Consider the following 26,914-nt stretch of genomic DNA (forward strand, 5'->3'; position numbering starts at 1 on the left):
ATTGTCACTCAATGCCTCTCGGAGCCTCGAAGACCGGCCAGCATCCCCAAATCTTGGTATCTTATTTACGACATTTGAGGCTTAGGGTTGGGGTGTTTTCACCCCTACGCTTGCTTTGGTGATTCTCGTATTTACAATATCTCTTTTAGTTTATCAGGTTGGGCCTGAATATGCCTAATGTCCCGTGACACTATGGAAGCCTACGATTAAAGCACCGTATAGGGACAGAATAACAAGGACACATATGCCGTGTCGCACACACTTAGGCGTTAATCAATCCCTTTTGAAAAATATCTCTTTTAGTTAATCAGGTTGGGCCTGAATATGCCTAATGTCCCGTGACACTTTGAAGATACTCCTAATTGCTCAAGCAATACGAATCTAGCATGTAGAGTCCTAACCTCTAGTACACCCCATCCTAGTTCTTGAATGAGATATGTACATAAAGCTCCTATAACTTGTAATAATTTTTGATAGGTTGCACAGCTTTCCTTTGTATTTTATTGTTGTTCTCCAATTGAAATTTGCAGCATACCCCATGTGCTTCCTATGTATTCGAGGAATGGTCTAATGAGAGTGAAGTAGCTCCTCTATTTCATATCCAAAAACATTCTCAATACACACTTGACAGTCCTAATGGGCTCTGCCACAAATATTTCTTCCAATTGTTGTTCTCACTAGGTTTGAAATTATCATTACTCTAAAGGCCTGGTACACAATACATTAACACGTACGGGTTAATGTATGAATGAGAGAATGAATGCCAAAATGCACTGTGTAACCACCCAACTTGTGCGAATGCATGAACGGAAAATAGAACCTGTTCAAATTTAGTTCATGCATTCGTACATGTTCCGTTCCACAAAAATCATTCACGCAAACGTACATTAACTTGTACTTGTTAATGTACCGTGTTACCAGGCCTTAAGACATTTATTTGAACATGTACTTCCATTATTGTACCCCTTTCCTATGCTGGGGTGAGCAATTACATTACACCCCTCACTGGGGTGAGCAATTACATTAATTGCTCACCCCAGTAGAGGAAAATGCCACCCACGGGCACTCCTGCTTATGGCAGTAGCTAGAAAATAGGTGATCTGAATGCACGGTCACTCAACGTGGATTATTAAACCAACATGTATTGCTTAACAGATTCAATATTTATTTTTAGTCCTCTCATACAGAATTCAATACATTAGTAAATGTGGATAAATATAAAAATGCAGCCTGGATTTATGAAGCAGACGGAGTATAAAGTCTTAGTAATCTATCAAACTCCGATTCCTTGTGAAGATATTCTTTGACAAAGGGATGTTCTGCATGGGAGTCCTTCAGCTGGCTGAGGAACCGATTGGACACCTTGAAAAAATCGTGTAAAATAAATCCAATTATAGTAGGCATAGGTAGTTATCATGAATTACAATATCATTAGCAGGGATGTGCGAGTAGTGCTTTTTGATCTCGAGTCAAGTTTGGTCATTTCTGGATCTTGAAATATGACAATGTATCCACCAACTTATTCCCATTTTTCCAATCCCCTTGCGAATTTTCTATTCTGAATGCCTAGCCTGATGCAAAAAGGAAAAGATAATGTGAATGTTGATAATTGTGCCAGAATTAGAAGAATAATGAAAATTAATGTTTCTTAAACAGTTCCATATGTACAATTGAAATTAACTAACTCAGTAATAAGTTGTCAATTTAATTTATAAATGTATCCAAAGTGCTAGAAAGAGCTGTGAATAAAAGCATTTGCCCCATTGTAATAAATATTACATGCGTAAATGAATCGTGTAATATTTGATCCTTTCAAATTCTCATGCAGAAAACTGTCTTTCGCTACTTGTGTGGCTGGACAAGTACATACTTTCTTGACAAAATTGCTATATTCGAGAATTCTAGGAATTTTTATTAAAACTTATGTCAACGATTTTTAAGGATCTTGAATCTTCGTGGAATTTAATTGGGTGATGCAAACGAACTATAGAACTTAGCTCTAGCCATATGGACCAAATTTATTTTCTTAAATTCTCACTTTGTTTAATCAACCTTAGCAACTATTGTTTTGTTATTTCAAGAAGGAAACAAAATGCAGCAAAGGAATATATGAAAATTAACATCGGACGTAAGTAATATTCAAATAGGCAAAAAGATGGTATCATTTGTGACGTCAAACAGGGAAAAACCAGTATTGTCCACTAAAGCCGAAAAGTTACATGTTTATTCCTAGAAATCTAAACAATTTTTACCTATTCTCCCAGCATTTGAATTAAGAAAGTGGGGTAGGGTGTAAAAGTATCTCACAGTAAAGTCAGAGCGACACAGAGGTTCACTACAATTATTCCGAATACGCCGCGCTTCCCAGGCCAAGACATTAAAATGACTTACTGCCTTTAAAAACGGTATTATGACATGAGTTTTATGATAGCACTTCCTGTTGGCAGATTTCTGAACCTAGTAGCCTCGGTAACTCTGTTACCACAACTACTCGACTCAACATTCGTACCACTACTTGAAACACTCTAGTCGAGTACCAACTACTCGACTCGAGTTTTTGAGTACTCGCACATGCCCAATCATTAGGCATCTATTACACTGAAATGTTGTAACTTTTTCATGCATGATCATAGCCAGGATAACTCCCATACAGGAGACAAAACAAGGCACCAGTTCTTTCCATAAGGTTTAGCTTGAAATGCATTAAAAAACATCCATTCAGAAACCCACACCCCATGTGAGGAAGGGGACAGCTGACCTCTATTTCTCTCCCTTGGGTACACCCATGACTTTGAGGCAATTGATTGCAGTCAGAGACGGATCTTAGCAGAAACATTACAAAGCAGCATTGTACGGAAGATAATTTACCTCAGGTGGCTTCCCCATGTGCTGAGATAAAACAATCATATTAATGAGAGTACTGGGGTTGTTGCTATCTCTGTCCAGAGCTTCTTGGAGAGCACTCTCAGCCTCTTTGTACTTTCCTTGGCCAATGAAACAAGTTGCTTGACCATTCAATAGCAATGGTGTTGAGCTGTACTTGTCTATCATTTCCTGGAATATATAAAATGCATCCTGCAGCTTTTCACCTCCCTGAAAATGAAGATGATTCAAGAAAATGATTAGTAAAACTACTGCCAAGAATCATAGCATCCACACTGACTTTTTCAACTAGATTGTAGGTATTACGTGCACAGGGAATGGTAAAATATTCTCAGATGAAAACAGTTAAGTCACATAAATCAGCATGAGAGAATTTCCTATGCATTGAGGATGTTACGTACATACTAGTGGCAAAGCTTAAGGGCAACCTTTAGGGCTGGTAATACCCAGAATATTGCCATTAACATTAGTATGTTTATGTGTAAGCTTAATTGTCCATTTTATCACCAAATAAATGGGGAAAATGACATTCAGCATAAATTTTCATGCAGGGCATTGAGTTGAAATGCTTTTGAGGCTTCAGAGTCCTGCTACACAGTGACTTCCAAATGACTAGATGGCCGGTGCTCAAAAGACCATCTCCTGATGGACTTTTCAATCTGACTCAACAGTATTCTTGACTATTACAAGACTTGAACACTTCCGAGTCTAGGCAAATGACCCATAGAGGATACGACGTAGCAGGGAAATATACATATATTAGAGCTGATTCAAGGCATATGAAAACATTCCACTGACAAAGAACTGATTGAAAAGTGATTAGCATACTAATGTTATCCTACGTTTATTATTTGAAAAATTCCCTAGCCATCTAGGCATGTTTTGAAATGGACAAGAGTAGGAAAGGGATAATAAAGGGGGAAAGAGAAGGGGGGAGAGATAGGGAGAATCGAGGAGTTTTAGGGGGATTGGCTACAGAAGTGATAGGCACATAAACCAACAAGAAACCAAACGCGAGATGGTTAAGGTTCTACTGTGCATGCATAAGTAAGAGCTTCACTATTGCCCACCAAGTTCAAGAATAAGAAGTCCTCATTTGTATTTCCCATGAGAAGAAAAATATATATAGCCTACGAATGCTTAAGCTAATAGAGAGATAGCATATAAGAAAATATGCCGGTCTGATTCCTCAATGAAAGACCTTACTCATCAAATCAAAGTAAACTCATTACATACCATAGCTATATTGACCCAAGCTTGAGCCAACTGCGTCAACGTCGCATCGTCATCTTTCTCTTGCATCGTTTTCAATTCTTTTCGTGCTAAATCCACACGATCCATTTTTAGATATATTTGCAAACAGAATGCTAAGCTGCGGACACAACAGACATCAAGTTGCCATTATTTTTTACACAAAAGAAAGAATTATTTATCATACATTTTATGTAATAAACACAAAGTAACTTCATGAGAAAAAATAAGTGAATATTAAAAAGAAAAAACTGAAATTAACATACCATTCCAAATTCTCTGCCTGATGCAGAACCCTCAGGGCTGTTTCATAATTCTGCTCATGATAATATATAGTGGATGCAGTAATTAAAAATATGTGATCCCCATAGTCAATATTTCCAGATACTTTCTTATCAATACTGCTCACAATCTCATCCCTGAAATCAAACATGGATCAAAAGATCATTCATTGCATGTAGATACGATATGCTACGTGTTTACATAGTATCAATACATTAATGTTTCTTCCACCAGTTAGTTAAAATGGAATAGGTTTTCTGCTTCATAATACTGACGAATATAAGAAAATATTTTTTATTAATCTCAAAAGAAATTCAATTGTTTATTAATCCACTGAGAGGTTATTAAAATCCATCTTTATTCCAGTTTTCTCCCAAATTCCATGATGTGATACTCATTATTTGTACCATGAATTAGAATATTGAGTACTATCAGTCTACGGAGGACAAAAAAAGTTTCCAGAACAGATGTTATCCATAACAATTAATGTTCATTTAACAACATTCACACAGCCAGTTAAGAATAATGTGGTAAGGCTCCTAAGTTCTGTGACATGACTACATGCTTTTCATTCTACATAATCACTTTTCATGAAAGTATTAGTTACAATGTTTTAAAAATATAATCTTTTACTCAAATTACATTACACCACCCCACAGAAATAGTAAAAAATATGAAGCATATTTTTCATGGTTTGGTGAAGCAATCTACGTATTGATTTGAAAAAAATAGCCAACAATTGAGCCTAAGTTCTAAGAAGTCATGTTTCAGGGATTTTACATTTACATCCAAGAGCTGCTTAAGTAGGAGTATTAGAATTGGCATTTTCTGCACAACTTTGAAGCCCAATCTCTATTTCATGACCATCCTTGATGGGCCCAAGAGGTATAACACCAAATTTGATGAACCTCTGTAAAAATGTCATACAAATGAAGAACCCTGAATACAACAGTCAAAACCCTTGGCGTGTTTCCCATCAATCTTTGTGTATTCCACATGCCATTCTGTGATTTACCATCCTAACTGACTATGTTCTTGCTGGGTGGTCGACTTTTATGGCAACATTTTCAGCAGATCACTTTCTAATCTAATTAAAGATTTAATTTGAAAAAAAAAAATTCCTAAGGCTGATGCAGCATCAATTGTACAGCTAGAAATATTCTCTCTTTCAATAACCACTCTGCCCCTCAGCCAGCGAAAGCAACTAAGTTTTCCACTGATATTTGGGTCATCGTGATGCGTCAAAAATCATATGATTGCTTCGATGCAGCTCTCCATTCCGCTCTCTTATGTTTGCTTTTCATGGAGACATATTTCTTGTCTTTTACATCCACAGTAGCCTGTCCTATGGGAACTCATTCGAGGCCATTCCTTGACCTACTTTCCATGCACCTGTCCTTAGACGATTGTCTTCGACCAAGAGACATTCTTTGATCTAGACGACCAAGTATGAATATTAAAATAGAGGATTGTAGAGTCAGCCACTAGATGAGCTGTCACCCACCACACATTAAAATGGGTTACTCAAGTCGCCACTTGCTCCCAGCAAGAGGGGAAAGGCATAATTGAGTCTGTCCATGCTTAGCACGTAGGCTTCAGGGCGAAGTGCAACAAGACTTTATGTTTGGATATAGAACTATGTATTGTACTAGAGGGGTGTTTCAAGAGTTAAAAGCCTTCCCAGAGCCAAAGGTGGTTCCAGAGCATAATGGGTCTCATTGAGAATTATTGCTGCCAAATAACACTGCTCTGCAAAAAAATATGTAGTTCAAAAAATGCCCGGCTACAATTTAGGGCGTTTCTGGCTAATTTTGGGTCGCTGAATCCGAAAATGACCTCCGTGTTTTTCTATCACCCTCCATTTTTACGCAACCCCTAAATTGGGGAAAACAACCCCTTATATAAACTTATCGCTTTTCAAGTCACTTTTACTAATGTTATCTGCTTCTGATTGAAAAATCTGACGTTTTAAGGCAATTAGGGTCAAGAGAGAGACAAACTTCACTGGGGTTGAAAATATTTAGGGGGTAAAAATTGAAAAAAAAAAAACTTTAAAAACATTAAAATAACCATTTTTCTTCATTTTTTTTTGACATATGATATGGTAGGTAATGGAAAAGTTTTAAAGTGATGAACTTCACTATTTCGTAAGGATTAATATAACATAAAATATAAGAAGGGAAGGGGTGTATATGAGTGATACCACACGTATACTCCCCTTCCCCTCTAGGAAGTGGTATGAAGATCTGCCAAAAAAATCTGAACACAAATCAGATTTATCAAAATATTATTGTAACAGCGTTTGGGCCCTCATGATTTGACTTCGTTGTCCTCCTTACTTTTAAAGTAAGATCTGAGACCTTTCCATTAAATACATTGGAAAACGTTGGGAAATACATTGGGAGAAATTGGGATATACGCTGTAAAAGTCATTCACCACATGTTTTGACACGCTTGGACACGTTTTAATGTGTCTTCATGTGTCTGGCAGTCGCACTTGCTGATGTTCATCTATGAAATAAACCAATTGTCTATTCAGTACATCACACTCTTTCCTGCGTGTCGGGTTATAATCTTCCAGGTTCTTTCTTTATTTCTCTAGCATTTGTTCGACTTAGTGTGTTATTTTGCGAGCGATTAAGTGTTTTCTCGCGATCATTCAGCGATCCTGCAAAAATCATCCCAATTCATTTTGTAACACCTGACGAGATTTAGTGATTAAAGACCAAAGGAAAGCAATGACTGCAATTGTGCGAAAATCTTATGAACTTTATTTCGGGTGTAAAATTGGTGACCAAGACAAATCGTGGGCCCCTAAATTCCGTTGCAGTGGTTGTCATAGAAGTCTTTGTGAATGGCTAAACTTAGGAAATCGTTCCCTAAATTTAGGAGTGCCAATGGTTTGAGTTGAACCCACTAGCCATTTAATGAATTGCTATTTTTGCGAAACCGACACTATGGATTAAAAAAAAACAATCCTGAAAAAATTTATCTGAATTTACCTTCAGTAATTCGCCCAGTGAAGCATACTAATGCTATTCCTATCCCTAAAGCTCAAGCTAGTAGCACCCTCGATGATTCTTATGTCTTAGTGAACGAAGCTACACGGGAAGTGGAAGCAGGTCCTAGCCATCGAGATGAATATTACAGCCCTGATGTAGAAGAACCCCAGGGCACCTCATCCCATAACACGAGGACCTAAGTGATCTAATACAAGATTTAGACTTACCAAAGGGTAAAGCACAACTTCTTGGCTCGCATTTGCAGCAGTGGAATCTTTTGGCCGATAGTGTGAATGTTTCGTACCACTGAGGCAGACAGTAAACCCTCACTCAATTTTTTTCAATGGATGATGAAAATGATGATTTAATTTTCTGCACTGATATTGAAGGACTGATGAGGGAATTAGCGATTAAGAATGATCCAGACCAATGGAGGCTATTCATCGACTGATCGAAGACAAGTTTAATGGTTGTTTTACTGAACAATGGCCACGATTTACCTTCGGTTCCTGTTGGATATGCAACTGTTTTAAAAGAAACCCATATTCCAGATTTTTGTGGCAGCTCTTTATACCACCTCCTATACCATTCCTACACCCCCCTTCCCCTCTTATATTTTATGTTATATTAATCCTTACAAAATAGTGAACAGTGTATTGATCACTTAAAAACTTTTCCATTATCTACCATATTATAGGTAAAAAAAATGAAGAAAAATGGTTATTTTAATGTTTTTTAAAGTTTTTTTTTTTTTTTTTTCAATTTTCACCCCCTAAATCTTTTCAACCCCAGTGAAGTTTGTCTCTCTCTAGACCCTAATTGCCTTAAAACGTCAGTTTTTTTCAATCAGAAGCAGATAACATTAGTAAAAGTCACTTGAAAAGCGATAAGTTCATATAAGGGGTTGTTTTCCCCAATTTAGGGGTTGCGTAAAAATGGAGGGCGATAGAAAAAAACGGAGGTCATTTTCGGATTCAGCGACCCAAAATTAGCCAGAAACACCCTAAATTGTAGCGGGGCATTTTTATAACTATTTTTTTGCAGAACAGTGTAATTTATAAGGTCTTATTTACCAAAAATTTTAAATGTTTATAAAATATTACTATTCAATAAATAAATTCCACTGCAGTGATCATAATAGAAGAACTTCTTTTGGTGGGTCTTTGAGATACATACCTACACCCCTACAAGTCATTTTCCGTCTGTGCTATTGGTCATCTGCCCAGTGGTTCTGAAAGCCTAAGGTCCACAACTTAATTCCTAGTCCCGGAGAATTTCTCCCATTATGTGCGGCATCCATAATCTGCTCAGGCATTTTTTTTAATAGTATATAACAAGCATGAATATAGAATAATAAGCGTGAACTTCACAGCATTTCCAAAGTACATTCACAACATCCATCTAATTCATTTGGTTCACAAAAACTTAAAATCCTTCAGAGGATTGGGTTTAATAGAAACTTTGATGTGGAGACTTGAGATGTATTCATAGACAGAAATAAAAGGCAGCACCCAATTTAATTGGCTCTTCATGTGATAGGAAAAATCTGGACTCGGATTACAGAGTAGAGGGCAATTGAAGCCAGCACGGCAGATTTGGTTTATCTTATTGGGATTATGACTGGAACTATTTATTAAAAAACTAGCAATCGAAAGAGGAAAAGATAGGTTTCTATACATGCACTTTCGTGGTGAATTTTATGGCATACAGTTCGCTGAAGTTGATGGCTTTTACAGATTTTACACTAGTGGACAATATATGGCTGAGGCTAAATGATCAATAATTTACATGGCTAAAGTAAAGCATGGCTTCAAATTTTAACTATTACTCATATTTTATCCAAACAAATTTTCCAATGACATTATTTACACCTTAACAATCCTCTCGACAATTATGCACACCCCGCAGATAATATTGTGACGATTGATGACATCTTTATTGGAGCCCAGACGATTTTTAATTGACAAACCTTGAATACAAGCTAAGCGGCATAAAATGCGTGCCAGAACTAACAGCCTTTCCTTAGCACTCCCCGCATATCATTCAAGATATTTTCCCATGGCGCCAAGATCGAAAAATAACGATAGTTATACGAAAAAGCCGACAGTAATAACACTAAATAATTTATGGAAATACACTAAACAAAATAGGTGCCATCCCCCAACGCTAGGGATTCATATACGTACCTTGCCGTCGGGTTCGAAAGATATTGAGCTAATAACTTCACTGATTGAAGCTCCTTTGCTGCAGCCCCATGAATTTCATCTAATACAACTCGATACTTCCTCTGTGCTATGTATGCCCGGTACATAAACAGATCCCTCTCCAGCTGAATGTCCGATGATGACACCTGTGTAAGTAATTAGATTGTCAACTGTAGTTAATAGAAACATTTCACCAGAAATTACAGCCAAATATCACATCCTACCTTGGCATTTTGGGCATCATTAATACACTGTTGATAATTTCCGATGTAAAACGAGTTTTTAACATCGAACAACTCGTCTACTTCACCCTGCTGACGTGCCATTTTCGTTGGTCCGTTTACAAAAATGCGCATTCACACAATTTAGCTTTCTTTTGTCATCGCGCAAATGTCCGAAAATCTGGTGTTGTTGTTGATGTGGACAAGATTCTAAAGATCAAATTGTTAGATAACAAAAAATAAATATTGCTAACTTATTTATAGAGCAGCCATCTCATGCCTTTTGGCTGAAATTTCTAATCGGATTTTTGGGTAAGTATTATCCTTCGACTTCACCTGTCAAGTGATCAATCTTTTTATGGTGTTCCACATACCCACTCCTTTATTGCTGACTTTACCTTTCTTCTATGCAGAATAATATTTGAAAATGGAGATTACCAACCTGTTCAAAGCATGTGTCAAGACTATTCGAACTCGAAACAAAGCTTTTGGATTGAATTCGGATCCTGACAAGAATAGGATTTTGGCATCGAGGGCTTCGAAGAACGAGTTCACGGTGAAGTCTAGAGAAATTCTGAAAAACATTTCATACCTGAAAGACTTTTTGCTGGAAAATAGAAAGGCCTATCTTAATTTCTCCGGCCATTTGTCTGACTTACCGCAGATGTCGGATGTAGAAAGAAATAAGATCGACACTGGGGCCCAAAGTATTATGAGCTCATGTTCCCATCTCATACAAGAGTTTAAGAAGGAGATTGCTAAAAATAAAGATCCCCCTCAAACTCTTGAACACCGTCTTGCTGTGCTGGATGTCCTCGAAAATTATTTAAAAACTGTGTGTAAAATTTACTCTGAGCAGAAAGCTATTAGAGTGAAAAGAACACTTGAACTGAAGAAACTCTCCCGGCTTGAACTTGAAAAACCTCGAAAACTTTCTATCGGCAATAGCCCGGTACTTCAAAATTTGAAGTCTGATTCTAATGTGAAGGAGCCTGTTGAGGTGAAGTCTGTGACTAGGACTCCAGTGGTAGCTCCAGATACCAGTCAAGACGGTTATTCTTTCATCGAGGATGATCATCTTTCACAAGAAGAAATGCAGATGTATGAATTGGAAAATGCACACTTATTAAACGAGCTTAACAGTATGACAGAGGAAGTTAAACAGGTTGAAACTAAAGTGGTGCAAATTGCCGAGCTCCAAGAAATATTTACTGAAAAAGTTCTTCAGCAGGAAGTAGAAATCGATAGAATATCCAACACTGTTGTGGGTACCTCTGAAAATGTGAAAGACGCCAATGAGCAAATTAGGAAAGCAATCCAGGGGAATGCTGATCTTCGTGCTTGGATTCTCTTCTTTCTTCTAGTTATGTCATTTTCATTGTTATTCCTGGACTGGTATAATGATTAGGTCAGCTCACTAGTGTGAATCTTTTACGCTTAGCTCATGCCAAACTACTCACTTTTCTGGTTTTCAGTGAAGATCAAATGGTGTGCGGTTCATTATGAAGTCGAGTGGACTTGTTATGCTTAGTTGGATTTTAAGTTCACAGCATTTTCACTCAAGCATTTCTGTGATGTCACCAATCTAATCAGTTGTCTGTCAGATTGATGTGCATATGATGCCTTTAATGTTAAGCTATACTTGGCATTGATCAGCATCAGTGGTGCTGTACTTCGTTTTGCAGCATGTCTCTCTCATGTATGTTTTTAATAAATGTTGGTTGATTTTAAAACTACATCATTAACTCGGTGTCTTTGCACACCAATGGAAAATGGCAAACCCTGTTTCATTTCTAACAATCCTATCCTCTGTTGCTGAGAGGATTATCACTACTTTACATCCACTACCTATCGAATAATGAACATGGTTTCCTTCTAAATCTTTCTTATCTTACTAGCCTGTCCTCCATCACCATGCTGTTAACTCAATAGCAAAAAATACCTACTCAATGCCATATTTCTTAATTTCTCCAGAGCCTTAGACATTCTTGACCATACCCTCATCTTACATAAGCTTGTTCCATGAGTGCAGCTGTTCTCTAGATCTCATCAAATCCTCTCTTGCCAACAGAATTCAACGGGTTATACTTTATGGAAGCTCTTATCACTGGCCCCTGATAGCATCTGGTTTTGTCTCGAGGTTGTCTCCTGGGACTATATTTATTTAGCCTCTTCATTCAGTGGTGTGATTAGGAATATGCTTTGAGGGGGGTTTGTGGGGGCTACCCCATAGGAAACGTTCAGGAAATAGATTGAAAATTAACATAACAGAAAATACATTTTACGTATATCATTTCACAACTTAAAATTTAACTTTAAGCAGATGCAGCTATTATGTATGAAATCCAGACAAGATTTTTTACATAATTTTTTGATTTCTGTGATGCTTTGGTGGGGATACCTACATCCCCATAGTTACACCAGTCTTCATTGATGACCTGGCCATAATTTTGCCTCCATCCCAATCTCATACTTAACGCTGATATATATATATATATATATACACTAATACGGTATATATATATATATATATCGTATTTCTCTGAATGTACTCCTTAATTTTGAGGCTTCAGTTTTGGATACACAGGCAATTTTTTGGAAAAAAAAGGGAGGTACCATATTCAGATAAATACAGTACTTCACCATTGAAGGAGTTAGTTCCAGCACAGACTCTCACAATTTATGTTAGTAACATTGTTTTCAGCTAGTTGTTTTGATTAGGACATGTGCAGAATGACTCCTTAGGCTTGTGGTCCAGAGCAAGCTGCTTCTGACAAAATTTTAATGTAGTAACTAATATCTTGCCCTTGAGATGCATTTACTTTTTACAAAATGAGTTCAGCCAATTAACTGCTATTTACATTTATGAACAATGGGTACATTCTAGGGGATGAGCACTCAAAAATGCTACCGTAAGTTGTGGAATTTCCAACTGAATGCGGCAGCTACATAGGGCTCAGAGCAATTGCTCAATCACTGATCAGAGCAGTCTTTTGGGTCACTGCTTGCCTGAGCACTTGTTGTTAATTGTCGGAGCTCAAATTTTAGTTTCGAGGTGGCCAATGGTGAGTTGTAACATGAGTCAGTAGCTCTACCATAGTGTTCAGAAAACTTCTCTCATTCCTGAAGGCTGAGGGTATGTTATGTAAAAGTCCACTCCCTTGCTGAGTAAGCTCCGAGCACTCAATCCCCCTGAATGTGTCCAATATTGATACGTAATTGCTATTTGTAATTCAATTTTTAAGAAACACAATATGAGCATCTCAAGTTTGTAATAAATATAGTTGATACCTTGTAAATATTAAATTTTATTTTTCAATGATTTTACATGTAATTCATGATTTTTTAATGAAATTTTTTTCCAAGCTCTGGTCATTTAAAAAAAATATTATGTATTATGCAACTAGGATTTTTCTAATTCTAAAGTTGAGCCCAAATAAAATTGCGTAAATATGAAAACCTTGAATACTCATCAGGCAAATGCGCTTTCCCAGTCTATTAATATTCAAAACAAACAAAATAAATACATATATGTACCAGTCAATGTCATTTTTAAAAAATCAGTATTTTTCCTCAATTTTTCAACTAAATTTAAGATTTAAATTTAGCTCAAGACAGCAACTGAACTGTCTCCAATGTGAGGTTTATAGGGCACTACAATACATATATTGCGTGCTGGAGTCTTATATTATCGTGGTGGAATCATAAACTTAAATTTTCAGGATCTGCGTTCCCAGGAAATGTCATTTTTGTTGGTATTTTTCTTAACAGTGTAGAACAATGGGAGGAAATTTCTCATGAACCACGAATTAGTTAGGCTAATTCAACACCTAATTGGTTGGGTCGAATAGAAAAGTATTAAATGAAAACGAAAGTCCATGCTTTTGCATAATATTTCATCTATCAAATAAATTCTTGATTGTTGAGCACTCAAAATTGTTGGGAAGGGATAAAATTTGTGTTGTCACAAACTTCTGCACTGTGGTGCATTGAAAAATTCACTACAATGCCCGAGCCCTAGGGGACAGTGGGACACACTAAAGATCACCACCTTATGTTTTTCATGAATAACTAAAAACACCGATTGCTTGTAAAATAATTTAAGAATATGAACATATCAATAAGAGTTGAAAGTGAGAAATTTAACTTACCACGGCAGGGAATCCTCATCCGATTTAAAAATGATTATTTTCTCAGTTCCCTCCCATATCATACATGTGACACCTTTGCTAACAAACTACATATTTCTGAAAGCATTTCAAGTAGCAGTCCCTACAAAGGAAGAAGTCTATGTACATGTTGAATTTTATTTGGCATTGGTCGATTCCCCACTCACGCTTGACATCTTGTTATACTTCCAGAGTAAATTGCACTGATGTCTCGCTCCACCTTACTTACTGTTCTTTCACTGCTTTTTTCTACCACCATTACCCTTTATTTCCAGACCTAGGTCACATATTCTCAGACCTATACATATATATAGATCTCTGAAGATCTACATATAAGATCATACACAAATCTCAGTGAACTCTCAGGGTTGTTTCACACGGGGTACTTTAGCACTGAAAACATGTTGAAATGGTGAGAATGCCAGCTTGGAATTAGAACAGGGGCTATTTTGCCATCTAGCATCCACGCATTCTATCATGTGCTTTAGCAATTCACCGCTTTACACGATGCAATTTTGATTGCACCTCTGTACATACGTCAGATTACGCAACGTCATGCACAGTTTTAATGGCCTTTATATAGTGCCAGGTTCCATTTCCTCAGAAATAATTTCTGTAGGTAGTGGCATATTGTTTATCTTTTCATAAAGTTGAAAATTCAAAGCATGTAGATATTCAGCATTAAAATAAATATTAGAAACAGATCCCACTGAATTTAAGATTCTTGGAACGTAATATAGACCAGGGGTTTCAAAATCAAAGACGAATTGGAAATTTTAAATTTTCATGATAGGGAAAACAAAATCAAATCCTTGAAAGGGCCACTCTCATTATGAGGTAAACTTTATGACAAATGATATACACAAAAAATATTATAAAACAATTTATTTTTGCCAATAAGCCAGTAGTTATTGCAGCTAAAGTGATTAAAACTTGTATAAAATCAAAAATTACAATTATGGGAGCAGGCATTCTCTAGTCAAACATAATTACAAGAAAAAATGACTTTTTTTGCTGGGTAAAAACTGACCAATCGTTGCTTTTAGTTATTAAGGCCAATGAAAAACAGCAATAGAGAAGATTAAAATATACAGCAGGAACATATCATCAAAGTGCACACATAAATTAGTTTGTTACATCACTCGTCCTTATAATCATAACTGTACATCACATGTCCTTTGAATGGCCTCATTTCCCCATGAATTAAGGTTTGTTTCACCCATTCAGTGGATACGACTGGAATAGCTGTTTCATTGGCACAGTTTAAAATTCTCTCAGGGCATGTCTCATCAGTGACCACAACTGCAGCATAGGAAATGTCTGCAAGGCAAATAAAAATTAGCAAATAAAACACACAAAAAAAGATCACACAGTAATTTCTGACATAGAAAATGTAAATGCTCAAATTAAAGGGCAACTGTGATCCCTAAGGAAAAATTTGATAATGTATTTACACCCACATTATGGGGTCAAAATTGCCCTTACACTCAACTAAACATAAAACAGTTTCTGAAGTGTGAATTAAGTTTCATCAACAAAAAATTAGAGATAAAAAACTAACTTTTATTATATTAGAGATTAAAAAATTTAGAAAGTATATTCTGAAATGTTTCCTGCAGTATAAAAGTTCATAACGAATGACTTTCATAGTGAATTTTTTTTCAACCCCATAGCAGTACCTGACGAAACAAGATCCCCTAAATATGCATAATAATGTATGAACAATCTCACCATGTTCGAGAGATAATAGCAGAATATGAAAATTGAGCAAGACATATTTTGACAGCTTGAAATCAAAGTACGTATGTACTTGGCTTACTCTCATCTATCTTGTGTAAATGTAGAAATATGTAACTGGAAACCATTAAAAAGGTTATATTTAGAAGAATGAAATCCTCACCTTCCTGAGAGGACATGGTTTTGCTAGATATTTTTCTAACATGAGCTCCAGCCATTACCAGCACTCTCCTCCAGAATTCCAAAAATCGATTCCCGGAATCACTGGCAAGGATCACTTCTACATCCTTTAAAGACTGCTTAGTCCTCTCATGGCTTTCTATGTATCTTCGTTTCTCAATGGACCATCCAATCGAGAGTAAGTTGTCCTCCCAAGGAAGTTGTTCATTCTTAATGAAAGAGATACACAAAGGAACTTCATAATTATCATTGTAATTACTACATGAAATGAAAAAATATATTCAGAGAGAACACTTTCAATTTTCTCCTTATTATAAATATGTACTAGGGATGGGTCAGTTTGGCTCTTTTTTCCACCTGTTCTTGAGCTTATAACCAAAAATGGAAGTGTAGACGAAAGGAATCTGTAGCAATAATTCGGGGTAAAACATGATTTAAAAACTTTTCTGGAGCATAATAAACATGCAGGCTTTAATTAGAGAGATGTTATAGAACCACTCATTCCTGAGATAATTTGATGTGTTAATTCAGGTGGCTTTTGTAATACCCTAATGAAACTCAATAATATTTTTATGAAAAGTAAGTGATGAAAAATTAAACATTTGACAAATAACACAAGAAATGATCGCAGGGAATGTAATAGGGAAAACAAATCAAGAGAACCAACCCATCCTCAATAAATATTAACATGGTGAAAAATAGAGATCCAACAAATACTTAACATATTTTGCATGCCACTGTTACAAAACACCAAATTATAAATACCTTAACACAACAATTTACGATCCATTCATGGCTGACAATTCGAATGTCAGCTGACAGGGCCAAAACATAATCAGGGGTTAAATTTGGCCTGTTGGAAACTAGAAAAGATAGCTTCCCAATGCACTCATCCTTGAAGTGATCAAATACTCTGCCTCCACCAGCTTCTAATTGCCTCCGCAAGTGCTTTTTGTCAAAAGGGAGAGAGCTGAAAATTTTTCCATCATTGGTGTCAGTTGCATCTGAGGAAAAATGCATTCAAGCATCAAAAAGCAATTAATATATGCCAATCTTAGGATTTAAATGCACAATTTAGATATACAGTTAAGGACCTCAAATTCAGAAAGCTTGGGACCGAAGGGCTCCGGGATTTCTGGTTTTTCTGGATTTCTGGTCTTCATAGTATATTTAGTAAATTAATTAATTTATACATGTGCTTAGGCTCTTGTACTTGATATTTTATATCCTTATGTGTCCCTGACAAGGTTCTTAGCGTATGTTCGTAGCATGTGCTAAATTCCTACTCATCCCAGAACAAGGCTTGGAGAGTGGTGCCAAGAGGTGGCTAGTCAAAATACTACGCAGAGGAATTTTCAAATGTTCTGGATTTCGGGTTTTCCGGGTTTCGGGATTCCGGATTTGAGGTCCTCAACTGTATATTTAATCATACAAGGATTTTAGACATTACTACACACATGGAAGAACAAACATAGAAGTAGCCCGTAACTCTTTCTTGTGTGTTAAAAATGTCTTGAAACCATCTTTTGCATTTTTAACATAACTCGAGCACATCCTCTGTTGAAACTCATTTGAAAATTTGAGTGATGATGCTCTTGAAAATTTAAATAACCTGATGGAAATCAAAGCAGTAACAATAAACTTTGAAATAAGTCAACTCCACCATTAAATTTCAATACAGACTTTTAGACAGATTTAACTATCATATATTATTTGAAATAATAAAGTTCATTACACTTCACACCAAGCATTTCATCACAGTTTCATGGCCGCCTCAAGACAGCTTATACTCAAAACCTGAAACTGAGTTGAAACAAAGATGATGGCCAGAAAATTGTGATGTGGGATGGTTCACTGAAAGGGCAATTGTTTCAGGGGAGGGATCTATCACCTGGATTTTCACTTATAGAATGAACCCTAATTTGAAGGAGGGTTCAAACCCCTTGATCACCAACCCACTAGCTACTGCCTTGGTTGCAACTGAGACAGGGTTCCCACTCAACCGTGAATAAGCCGTGAATTTCATCATAAAACCTTAGAAATCTCTCAAACTTGATTGTAGAACTACAATAGACAGATTAAAAGAAAAATCGATCTTACGGTCATGTTTCAAGGCCGAGTCACATGGAGATACTGTCCACGCATTTTTCTGCACACGTGTATTCGAAGCACAATTATTAATTGATCCGTGTGCCATGACAGAACATTTGACCTTAAGCCTGCGATTGGAAGACATTAATCCTGGCAAAAAATCAGGCACTTCTTCTCTTACCTGCCACCCTGCTCTCTCCATTTTCCCACTCTCACACTTTAGCCGGACCTGAATTTTGCTAACAATAGGTGATGTCATAAGAGATACATAGCACTTTCATTGCTGCGTTTGCATTCAAGGCATCTGTTGGGTTTGTTACATTTTTAGTTAACTTGCGGCCGATGATTGTTACGTGATTAATATTTCTGCCTAAAATGCCGTATCTCCAAGCCGTGAATTTGATGACATTTATACTATGAATTTTATAATGTAGTTAGAGTGGGAACCCTATGAGATTTAATGCCCCTAACTGTCTTGAAACTGACTTGACATTGGTCCCAAAGACTTATGAGGCTACCAATATTGGAAATGAATTGGTACTGTGTAAATTTACAAGTAAAAAAGATTTGAGGGTTTCTTTAATTAAAATTTAAAGTCGGTTTCAACCAAGACTGAGCCCAGATCATGTTCTAATTTGTAACCAGCTCAGAGTTAGTCGGTAGTTTCAAATCAGTTTCTAGACAACGTATTTCAATTGAAATTGAAATATTCAAATAAAAAAAAACTTTCAAAATGTAACTGAATTGCCTAGATATTAATATTCCTATGACAGATTTGTCAGTCATAAAATAGGTAAATGCTGGGCAACTTACCTCCATCAGTGCTGGTGTCAGTATAAGATTTAGTAACTTCCTGACTTTCACTGGAGCACACTGAGTCAGAACCGTAGCTGAGGATGAAATATTTTCCTTTGAATAGGTTGCTTCCTTTGGCAGGTATAGGGCCCAGCTCTTCCAAATGAAAAGTAAAGCAGTCATTAAAAACTATTTGAATCTAGAGCAAAAACTATCATTGACCAGAAATTATGTCTAAAGCATATACTAACAAACCCATCTATTGTGCAGTTTTCAATTCTATCATGTAAACCAAAATACAGTTGAATTTTCCCGCAACTTCTAAGCTACAGCATTACAATTTGAAAGGCAAAATGCTTCTCAGCGAGTGTTTCAACCCTAAGATTGTTTCGGATAAGTGAATGAAGAGCTTACCCCGAACAAGACTTAATGCATGAGAATTCCATGCATTCAAGGATCAGCTATTTTTCTGGGCCAACTTGAAGTGTCAGCATTTTTGTATAGGGGGTGTCCAAATGCTTCAATAGATTTTAATGAAGTCCATCAATCACTGCACCATAAGGTCATTCACCTCCAAACATTTTTAGATGGATTTATTCATAAGTTATCATGGCTTATATGTGGCTATATCTTGAATGTCACTTCTTCCTAAAGCGATGTGAATCTTTTATATAGTAGAAGAGCCTTATAACAAGTATGGCCTATAATAAGGGTCCACTATAGCAAGTGATTTTTTTTAATATTGGCCAATGGTTGATTGGCCCATGAGGAAAACATTGGGAAATCAACGAGTACTTGTGTTTGTGCAAGTACTTGCTATAAGCAGACCACCTGACCTATGGACCAGCTTTTCCGGCAGATGCTAAGCCCACCAAGCTACCAAGATTACTCTTATCACCAATGTTTTCAGTGTGGGGTTTACCTGAAATGCATGTGCTATACCTATCTATTGTGTGAGTGTGTCAATATTTCATTTCACATCCTCTCTTATGTACTTCTTCCTTGATGGCAAGAGCCATTCCCAAAGCCATCTATTGACCAACACATTGGGCTACATCTGGGAGTAATTGGTTGCATAAACCCCCTGCTGAAAAGTTATGCTAGCTTGTGATCTGCTTCTGTGGTTATCACTCTTCTTGATCGAATATACTCGAAAAAAATGTAAGTTTTGTGATGAGTGAAAATTGACAGGAGGCTTTACAGTTTTTGTTGAAAAACTTGAATTGGAAAATGGAATTAGAATGAATTATGGATTGATTATAGATGGATCAATATCAATGCATGCATGAAACAAATTCTATCTTTTTGTGCCATTTTAACCAATTAATGAGGCAATTTTACAAGATATTGATGATATTTGACACTGAAAAATTATTTTATGCAATAAAAATACGTAAACGATGCAAACATGCATTCTAATTTCCCTGCCATAATAACATGAAGACACGATTTTTGATAGACATTTGTTGTAACGAGTTAGCTTTATAACCAGTGCTTTTCCAGGGATCCTCAGCACTTGCAATTATGGACTTCTACAGTGCTAATATTGACTAAATTTGACTCAGCACCATTTTCGACTTATGATCTTGGGAGCATTGGGTTTTGTTGTTAACTATAATATTCTGAAGTTCAGCATGTTTTGCAAAGATTGTCTTCAAATAGCTCCTTTTTACCAATGGAGAGAGGGTAAAGGGTAGGGTGGGGGTTGGGTGCCAGAGAGTGGGAATAGGGTGGTTTCCTATTTTTTTTATTGGCTAAATCGAAAGATTATTACTCCCGGAGTACGTATTTCAGGATTTTAGATTTTTAAATGACATTATCTATTTTTCGCTATTAAATGAAAAGTGAAAATTTTCAAGCACGCGAAAAAGCGACGGCAAAGTATCCGGCTTATATAGTAGTATAAGTCCGGCTGCCTTGGTGCGAGGCTATGAGCACCGGTGCGACGCAGGCTGCTAGCAGGTAGCAGAGTACCCTGCTAGCAGTTAGCACTTGGCTTAAATAAGGATTATTAATACCTTATCAAATGAAGGAAACTTTCTGACCTGAGGCAATTTTAATAGGCGATTATTAAGAGATGTTTCCCTGAGCTCTGTGCCTCACGCATACATAGGTAACCTCAGGCAATGTAAAACTCCTATCTACTCATATGGAATCTAGGTCCCCCTGATGTCACGTGGAGTGGCACCGCATGGGTGCCAATCTGGCCTTTTTCAAATGAGGTTAAAATTGACATTAGTCATAAGTCTAAACTGGGATTTCTAAGACCAAATAACTTCTGTATTATGAATACACTAATCAATGCCTTTCGTTTTCTTTGAAAGAAACTACCCCATGTTGAGGTTTGTATGAGAGGTCACACACTGATATAGTAAAAATAAGAATTTTTTAATGCACCCTAATAATTTTCACGTATACTAACATTTGATCTATAATTTTTTCCTTAAATGAAAAAAAATATCCTTATATATTTATTCACTTAAAATACTACTTCATTTTCAATTTGAAAAATTAATAGCATAATAATTGTAACGTACACTGGTATTTGATCCAAAATTTTTCTTTAAATGAAAAAAATATTCATACACTCACTATAAATGACCACTTCCATTTGAAAAATTATTAGCCTTATCCTTATAATGTTTGATTTATTGCAAAAAAAAATTGTGATCAGAAGAAAAGTTTTGACAGTGCAAACATTAAAAATATGTTACAATTCCACGTATCTCATGCAGGATTTTGAAATGAGATTCACAAAAAACATTACATTTGGACGAGAGAATTAAATGATTTACTCTTCTGTGATGACTTCCTTTGAAATTCCATTCAATGGAAAATGCATAAAAACTTACGACTTCTTGTTCCACTAGAAATCCTAGTCACAGCCGCAATTGATTCTGAGAGATTTAATTGTTTCCCGACCCCCTTCCTCCTTCCAGGACCTTTACCCTTACTTCCAGGGGTTACATGTGGTTCTGGGGAGGTAGGAGGCTCAAGTCCGGAAATTCCTGAGTAACCCAGTTCACTGCAATCACTTGTTCCCATCTCAAAACTACAACAAATGAAAAGCGAAAACTAGTCAATTAAGCCATTTTACTATAGATATATATCTAAAATATATTTAATTCAAAATAGATGTCACAGTTTGTAAAGTATAGATGAAATCAAAATTATTAGATTGTCTTATAGCAAAGAATAGGAAATATACACCCATGTCTCGTATAGCGCAAGGGATGCGTTCCTTGGGGTCTTTGCGCTATACGAATTTGCGTTATACGAGAGCGTTTTAACATTGGGAAGATATGGATGCGTTCCTGGTAGCATAGGTCTTGGGTATTGAATTTCCTCTAAAACATATATATTCCCATAAATAGCCTTAGAAAACATTATTTATATGAATGTTTATAGTTTAAAACATCTTTAAAGATAGTATGCACGCATTTGAAGACTTTTATTCACGTTAAAAAAAATTCTTACGTGCTTTTGAAATTCCCTCCTGTCGTGCGGGTGGGCTAACATCTGCTATCTCAGGGGTTCGTAATGCATTGCCGGCAGTTGAAGATTTTTCAAACCAGTCTAAAAACAACTATTGTGTCACCCAGGCCCTTTTGTCGCTCATCGAAATGACAGGAAAATGCTACTTTGAATGCCATTTCATAGCTAGCGGAGTTTATGAATGATAAATCATTTTAATTTGAAGTCCTTCGAGTCATTAGCAGCTACGTGAAACAGTCTTTAAATGCCTTGAAACCTGACCCAGGTTTTCCTTCCCTGAAAATGAAAGAACGAGATTGCATTCTTTTCCAATAGAATATCGTCTCGTCAACACTAAAAACTAGTTATGGGGGAAAGGAGCCACTTTCAATCACAGCTTGGAGTTCATCAGAAAATGTTGTGGTGACTGCTCTATCAACACTTGCAGATTCACCTGATATCGCCGCACTGAAAATACATGCTTGCCGTTTAAATTCTGGAACCAACCGGAGCTTTCACTAAATGTCTCGGAGCGATTACCACTCTCGTCTTTTTGTACTGATTCACTATGAACTTTCCGTATGAGTAGACCGCTTGGTTGAAGTTGGTGCGGCTGAGGTCATTGATGTTTTAACTTCGTCTTTATTCAGAATAAGGCATCGTGCGTTTAAACTTCCGCGCAATATCGCTTTAACGTTCTTCTTTTTCAAAGCAATTGACCTGTGTCAATTTCTCTTCTAGGTTTATGGTTTTTCTTGATAAATTCTTGATTTTTTTAACCCGCATTCCTATTTTTTGCCATTTTCTCTTGGTTTTTACTCTGCATGGCTCTATGGAAATCACCTCCTACTGCTGAACTGTATTCTTGAACGCAGAGGGCCTACGACTGCGGGGAGGGAACGAAGCTATTGTGTTTGAGACTCTATAGCGGACCCTCTTATATGTTGATGCTATTCATGCGCAACTCAGCCACCGCTCCATTTCTCCCCCGTGAATACCGATGACCTTGAAGGTTTTAGCGTAGACCCTCTACCTGGAAGTCAATCGCCCGATAACCTATGACGGCAAAAATTACGTCTCAACCAGTATTGCTTAAAAAAACTCATTTCCACTAGCCCCACGCTTAATAAATGATCTAAATTAACTCATTCTGTTAAGGAGACGAGATAAATTACTTCGGTAGGCCGGCTATCTTGACCCAATGACGAGTAATACTTTTGGCCATTGCACAGCAATGGATTTCGATTAATATATAATATGACCTTGAAGGTTTTAGCGTAGACCCTCTACCTGGAAGTCAATCGCCCGATAACCTATGACGGCAAAAATTACGTCTCAACCAGTATTGCTTAAAAAAACTCATTTCCACTAGCCCCACGCTTAATAAATGATCTAAATTAACTCATAAGAAATAAACAAACAAATATACAAAACTAAATAAACAAAAAAGAAGATTTGAGGCAAGCAATAATATTAATATGAGTAGAATGATAGAAATGTCGTGTGTACTTAGCACAAGTTCACGTTTTATCACGAGAGCGTTTAAGATTTTTGATTAGGCTACACTGCGTTGCAATGTTTCCCCGAGGAATTTGCGCTATATCGAAATTGCTCTAATCGAAATTGCGCTATACGAAATTGCGCTATACGAGACATGGGTGTACATCCTCTGTGATACAAAAATCATTCATATTAATGCATCCACTGAGGCTTCTCAAAAATTCCAGAAACACATATGACAATTTTCTATGTTATACAACACTAAAAATACATCCAAATGGATTGAGGAAGTTACTGCTTAAATAGTAGCATTGAATTTTATTATGTTACCCCTATGTTATTTATAATGTAAGACCGAACTTTTTAGTAACTTTCAAACGTAGGTTAGAATCAGTCATAAAGAATAATACTGAGCCTAATGATTGTACATGAATAAAAACATGGGTACGCAAACTCACCTTGACTCATAGACTGTAGCTTCAAGTTTTTTAGCTGACAAGGTCTTACTAGGACCAGGTGTGCTTGGACCAGCTGAAACGGAGCCCAAAGAGCTGGAGGCCTTCTTCCTTCTGGTACGGCTCTCCAATAGATTATCTAGAGTAAAAAATAACACATTGGCTGCATTATGCCATCTTTTACTGAGCAAAATACGGAGGACAAAAATTAATACTAAGATTACTGACACACATTATGTGCAGTAAAATATAGAATTTATCCTATTTAAAAAAAATCTATTTTTCCTCATACCTGCTGAACATGTCCATTGAACTACATACAATCGTTGCCAAATTGGCCATAAAATCAATGATATTCTTAGCCTTGATTTTCTGTATATTTCTCAGCATTATCAACTCAGCAACATACTTAGTGAAATTATTTCATTCTAAATCTTATAATCGAAATGAATTAACTTTTATTACCATCATAATACGAGGTTATAATATTTTCATCAATTGATTCAGAAAACAAAATGCCAAGATTAATTCTACAAAGAAAAAAAAGTGAATTTGTGCTTTTTAATATTCATTATTGTCACACTTTTATAGTCAATTTTATCACCATAACATCTCATTTAGAGAGTTGACACACCCCACAAGCAAAGAAATTTGCAATGCTGCATATAAATATACACTACGCGGATGGTCTGAAAACGTCTAGTTTTCACTTAATAATGGCAGAAACTGGTAATTTTTTTCCTCGAACTTGAAGGAACTCCGGGAGCAAAAGTTGTGGTTTGAGAAATATTTCTTCCTCATTTAAATATTTACAGGAAATTTTAAAGCAATCATCGCACCAAATGTACTCACTGTTGACGGAAATTGCAGTTCAAACCATAACTAATTATTTTATCATGAGAATCATTGATCCGTCAAATTTTCTATCGGGGGAGCTGAGCTCAAGGCCACTGACTTTGACTAGAAAACAAGAAGGCACCGCAGTGCTGCCAAGTCAGTATTAGGCAAGAATCACACATTTGAACAGTGTTCGTTACCTATCGCCAAAGACTCAACCACAATCGCTTCTTCCCCTTCCTACCCTTTACTTCCACATCCCCGCACTTCTCTTCTTCTGCACTCAGTACACCTCTAAACAAAGGATAAATATCTAAATAGAAAATAGTATGGATTTTTTTCATAATTTTAAGTCCAATAATAGTCAAATGTGTGGTGATGACAGATCATTAAAAATTTCTTAATTTCTTTAAAAAAGAAAAACAGCTAATTTCTCTTTTACAACAATTTTTGTCGCTAAAATGAAATGATGTTTCATCATCATCACTGGTCAACAAACCTAGGATTGGTTTGACGCAGCTCTCCACTCAGTTCTCCTATCAGCTAATCTTTTCACACCTATGTATTTCTTCTCTTTCACATCTCTCTTTACTTGTTCAATATATTGTGTTCGAGGTCTTCCTTTACCGTTCTTGCCTTCCACTTGTCCTTCGACGATTGTCTTCATCAGGCCATTATGTCTCAAAATGTGGCCTATAAGGTTGTTCTGTCTTCTTATTAAGGTTTTCATGAGGCTTCTCTTCTTTCCTACTCTTCTTAGGACTTCCTCGTTACTAACTCGGTCGATTCATTTGATTTTCATCATTCTTCTGTAGCACTACATTTCAAAAGCCTCTATCCTTGCTTTCTCCGCTGCGGTCATTGTCCATGCCTCACTTCCGTTTAGGAGCATACTCCAAATGATGTTTATAATAGTTTATTCTTAAACTGTACCAACTATAATTCACAAATGGACAAGTTTTTTAAATAAGCACAAATTTAATTATTTTATTATTATTAAAAATTTAAGCATACATATATACGTGTTTCAAAGTGGCATTTTTCAAGCACAAATCCGTGGCTAATTTCATGTTAAACTAGATAAAAATAGTTAACGCAATGACGCATGGCAGGTTTTATTAAGAGAATATATAAATAAATTTGCTTTTATTTCCAGTTCATGACATCATAACCAATGAATTAGATATCTTTAATTCTAATGTCTCCAAGATAGGCGATTTAGTACTCAAGTGTCTTGACTTGCTTTGACAGTATGTATTGCCCTCTCAAACCTTATCTGTCTGGGGTGTTGAGGGTATTAATAGTGGGAATATAAACTTCAAACTACATGTATCCAGCAAATTTGCAATTTCATATCAAAGTAATACCAAATTAAGAATCATACCTAGACTAACATCAGCTTTCCTCTTCGGAGTAGTCATCACAGGATCTACAACCATATCTTGTAAAATTGCAGCCTGGTCCTCGGTCATGCCCAATTTGGCTCTAGGAAATGTTTTTGTACTGCCATTGTCCAGTTCCACAGTGTAGTAAACCTGATTTTTCTTCCTGTTGACATTAAGCATGAAATAAATGTAACCACAATACATTTTATGCAATAAATTTATCCTATCACCTCATGATACACAAGCATGGAAAAAAGCAAAACTAAATTAAATCTTATCAGAGGATAATGTTGTTATAATGCAATAATTTCAAAATAAAAGAATGTAGCAAACAACCAATTCACAGTTTCTTAAGTATTTACCCATTAATGGGGTGAGAAAAAATGAACTTTATTTAAGTACCATAAACACAATGATTGCAGAATTGCTCAATATCTTCATATCAGCT

The 26,914-nt window shown here is 36.3% G+C and overlaps 3 protein-coding genes across 6 annotated transcripts in view; 1 reads left to right on the plus strand and 2 right to left on the minus strand.

The window, feature by feature from the left end:
- Positions 1-1,142: 1,142 nt before the first annotated feature.
- On the minus strand, positions 1,143-9,991 carry LOC124166712 (coatomer subunit epsilon). Its single transcript, XM_046544365.1, has 6 exons — positions 9,847-9,991; positions 9,605-9,768; positions 4,401-4,553; positions 4,120-4,255; positions 2,869-3,093; positions 1,143-1,362 (listed from the first exon to the last, which is right to left on the minus strand). Exons 1-6 carry the CDS (start codon positions 9,976-9,978, stop codon positions 1,237-1,239), a joined length of 936 nt encoding a protein of 311 aa, XP_046400321.1. The 5' UTR covers positions 9,979-9,991; the 3' UTR covers positions 1,143-1,236.
- A 14-nt stretch (positions 9,992-10,005) lies between these two features.
- Positions 10,006-11,576, plus strand: LOC124166711 (syntaxin-18). The gene is made up of 2 exons (XM_046544364.1): positions 10,006-10,155; positions 10,257-11,576. The coding sequence occupies exon 2, from the start codon at positions 10,271-10,273 to the stop codon at positions 11,249-11,251; it is 981 nt and encodes a 326-aa protein (XP_046400320.1). The 5' UTR covers positions 10,006-10,155; positions 10,257-10,270; the 3' UTR covers positions 11,252-11,576.
- A 3,306-nt stretch (positions 11,577-14,882) lies between these two features.
- LOC124166703 overlaps positions 14,883-26,914 on the minus strand; it is a 33,939-nt gene continuing 21,907 nt past the window's right edge. For all 4 annotated transcript variants that reach the window (XM_046544357.1, XM_046544356.1, XM_046544359.1 and 1 more), the window contains 7 exons: positions 26,466-26,629; positions 24,248-24,383; positions 21,668-21,867; positions 18,834-18,971; positions 16,695-16,933; positions 15,913-16,138; positions 14,883-15,332 (listed from right to left, as the gene is read on the minus strand). In XM_046544357.1, coding sequence (XP_046400313.1) covers positions 15,151-15,332; positions 15,913-16,138; positions 16,695-16,933; positions 18,834-18,971; positions 21,668-21,867; positions 24,248-24,383; positions 26,466-26,629 — 1,285 coding nt within the window. In that variant the 3' untranslated portion in view covers positions 14,883-15,150. The remainder of the gene's footprint in view (positions 15,333-15,912; positions 16,139-16,694; positions 16,934-18,833; positions 18,972-21,667; positions 21,868-24,247; positions 24,384-26,465; positions 26,630-26,914) is intronic.

Source organism: Ischnura elegans, chromosome 10, assembly GCF_921293095.1.
Source record: "Ischnura elegans chromosome 10, ioIscEleg1.1, whole genome shotgun sequence".
Classification (NCBI taxonomy): Eukaryota; Metazoa; Arthropoda; class Insecta; order Odonata; family Coenagrionidae; genus Ischnura; species Ischnura elegans.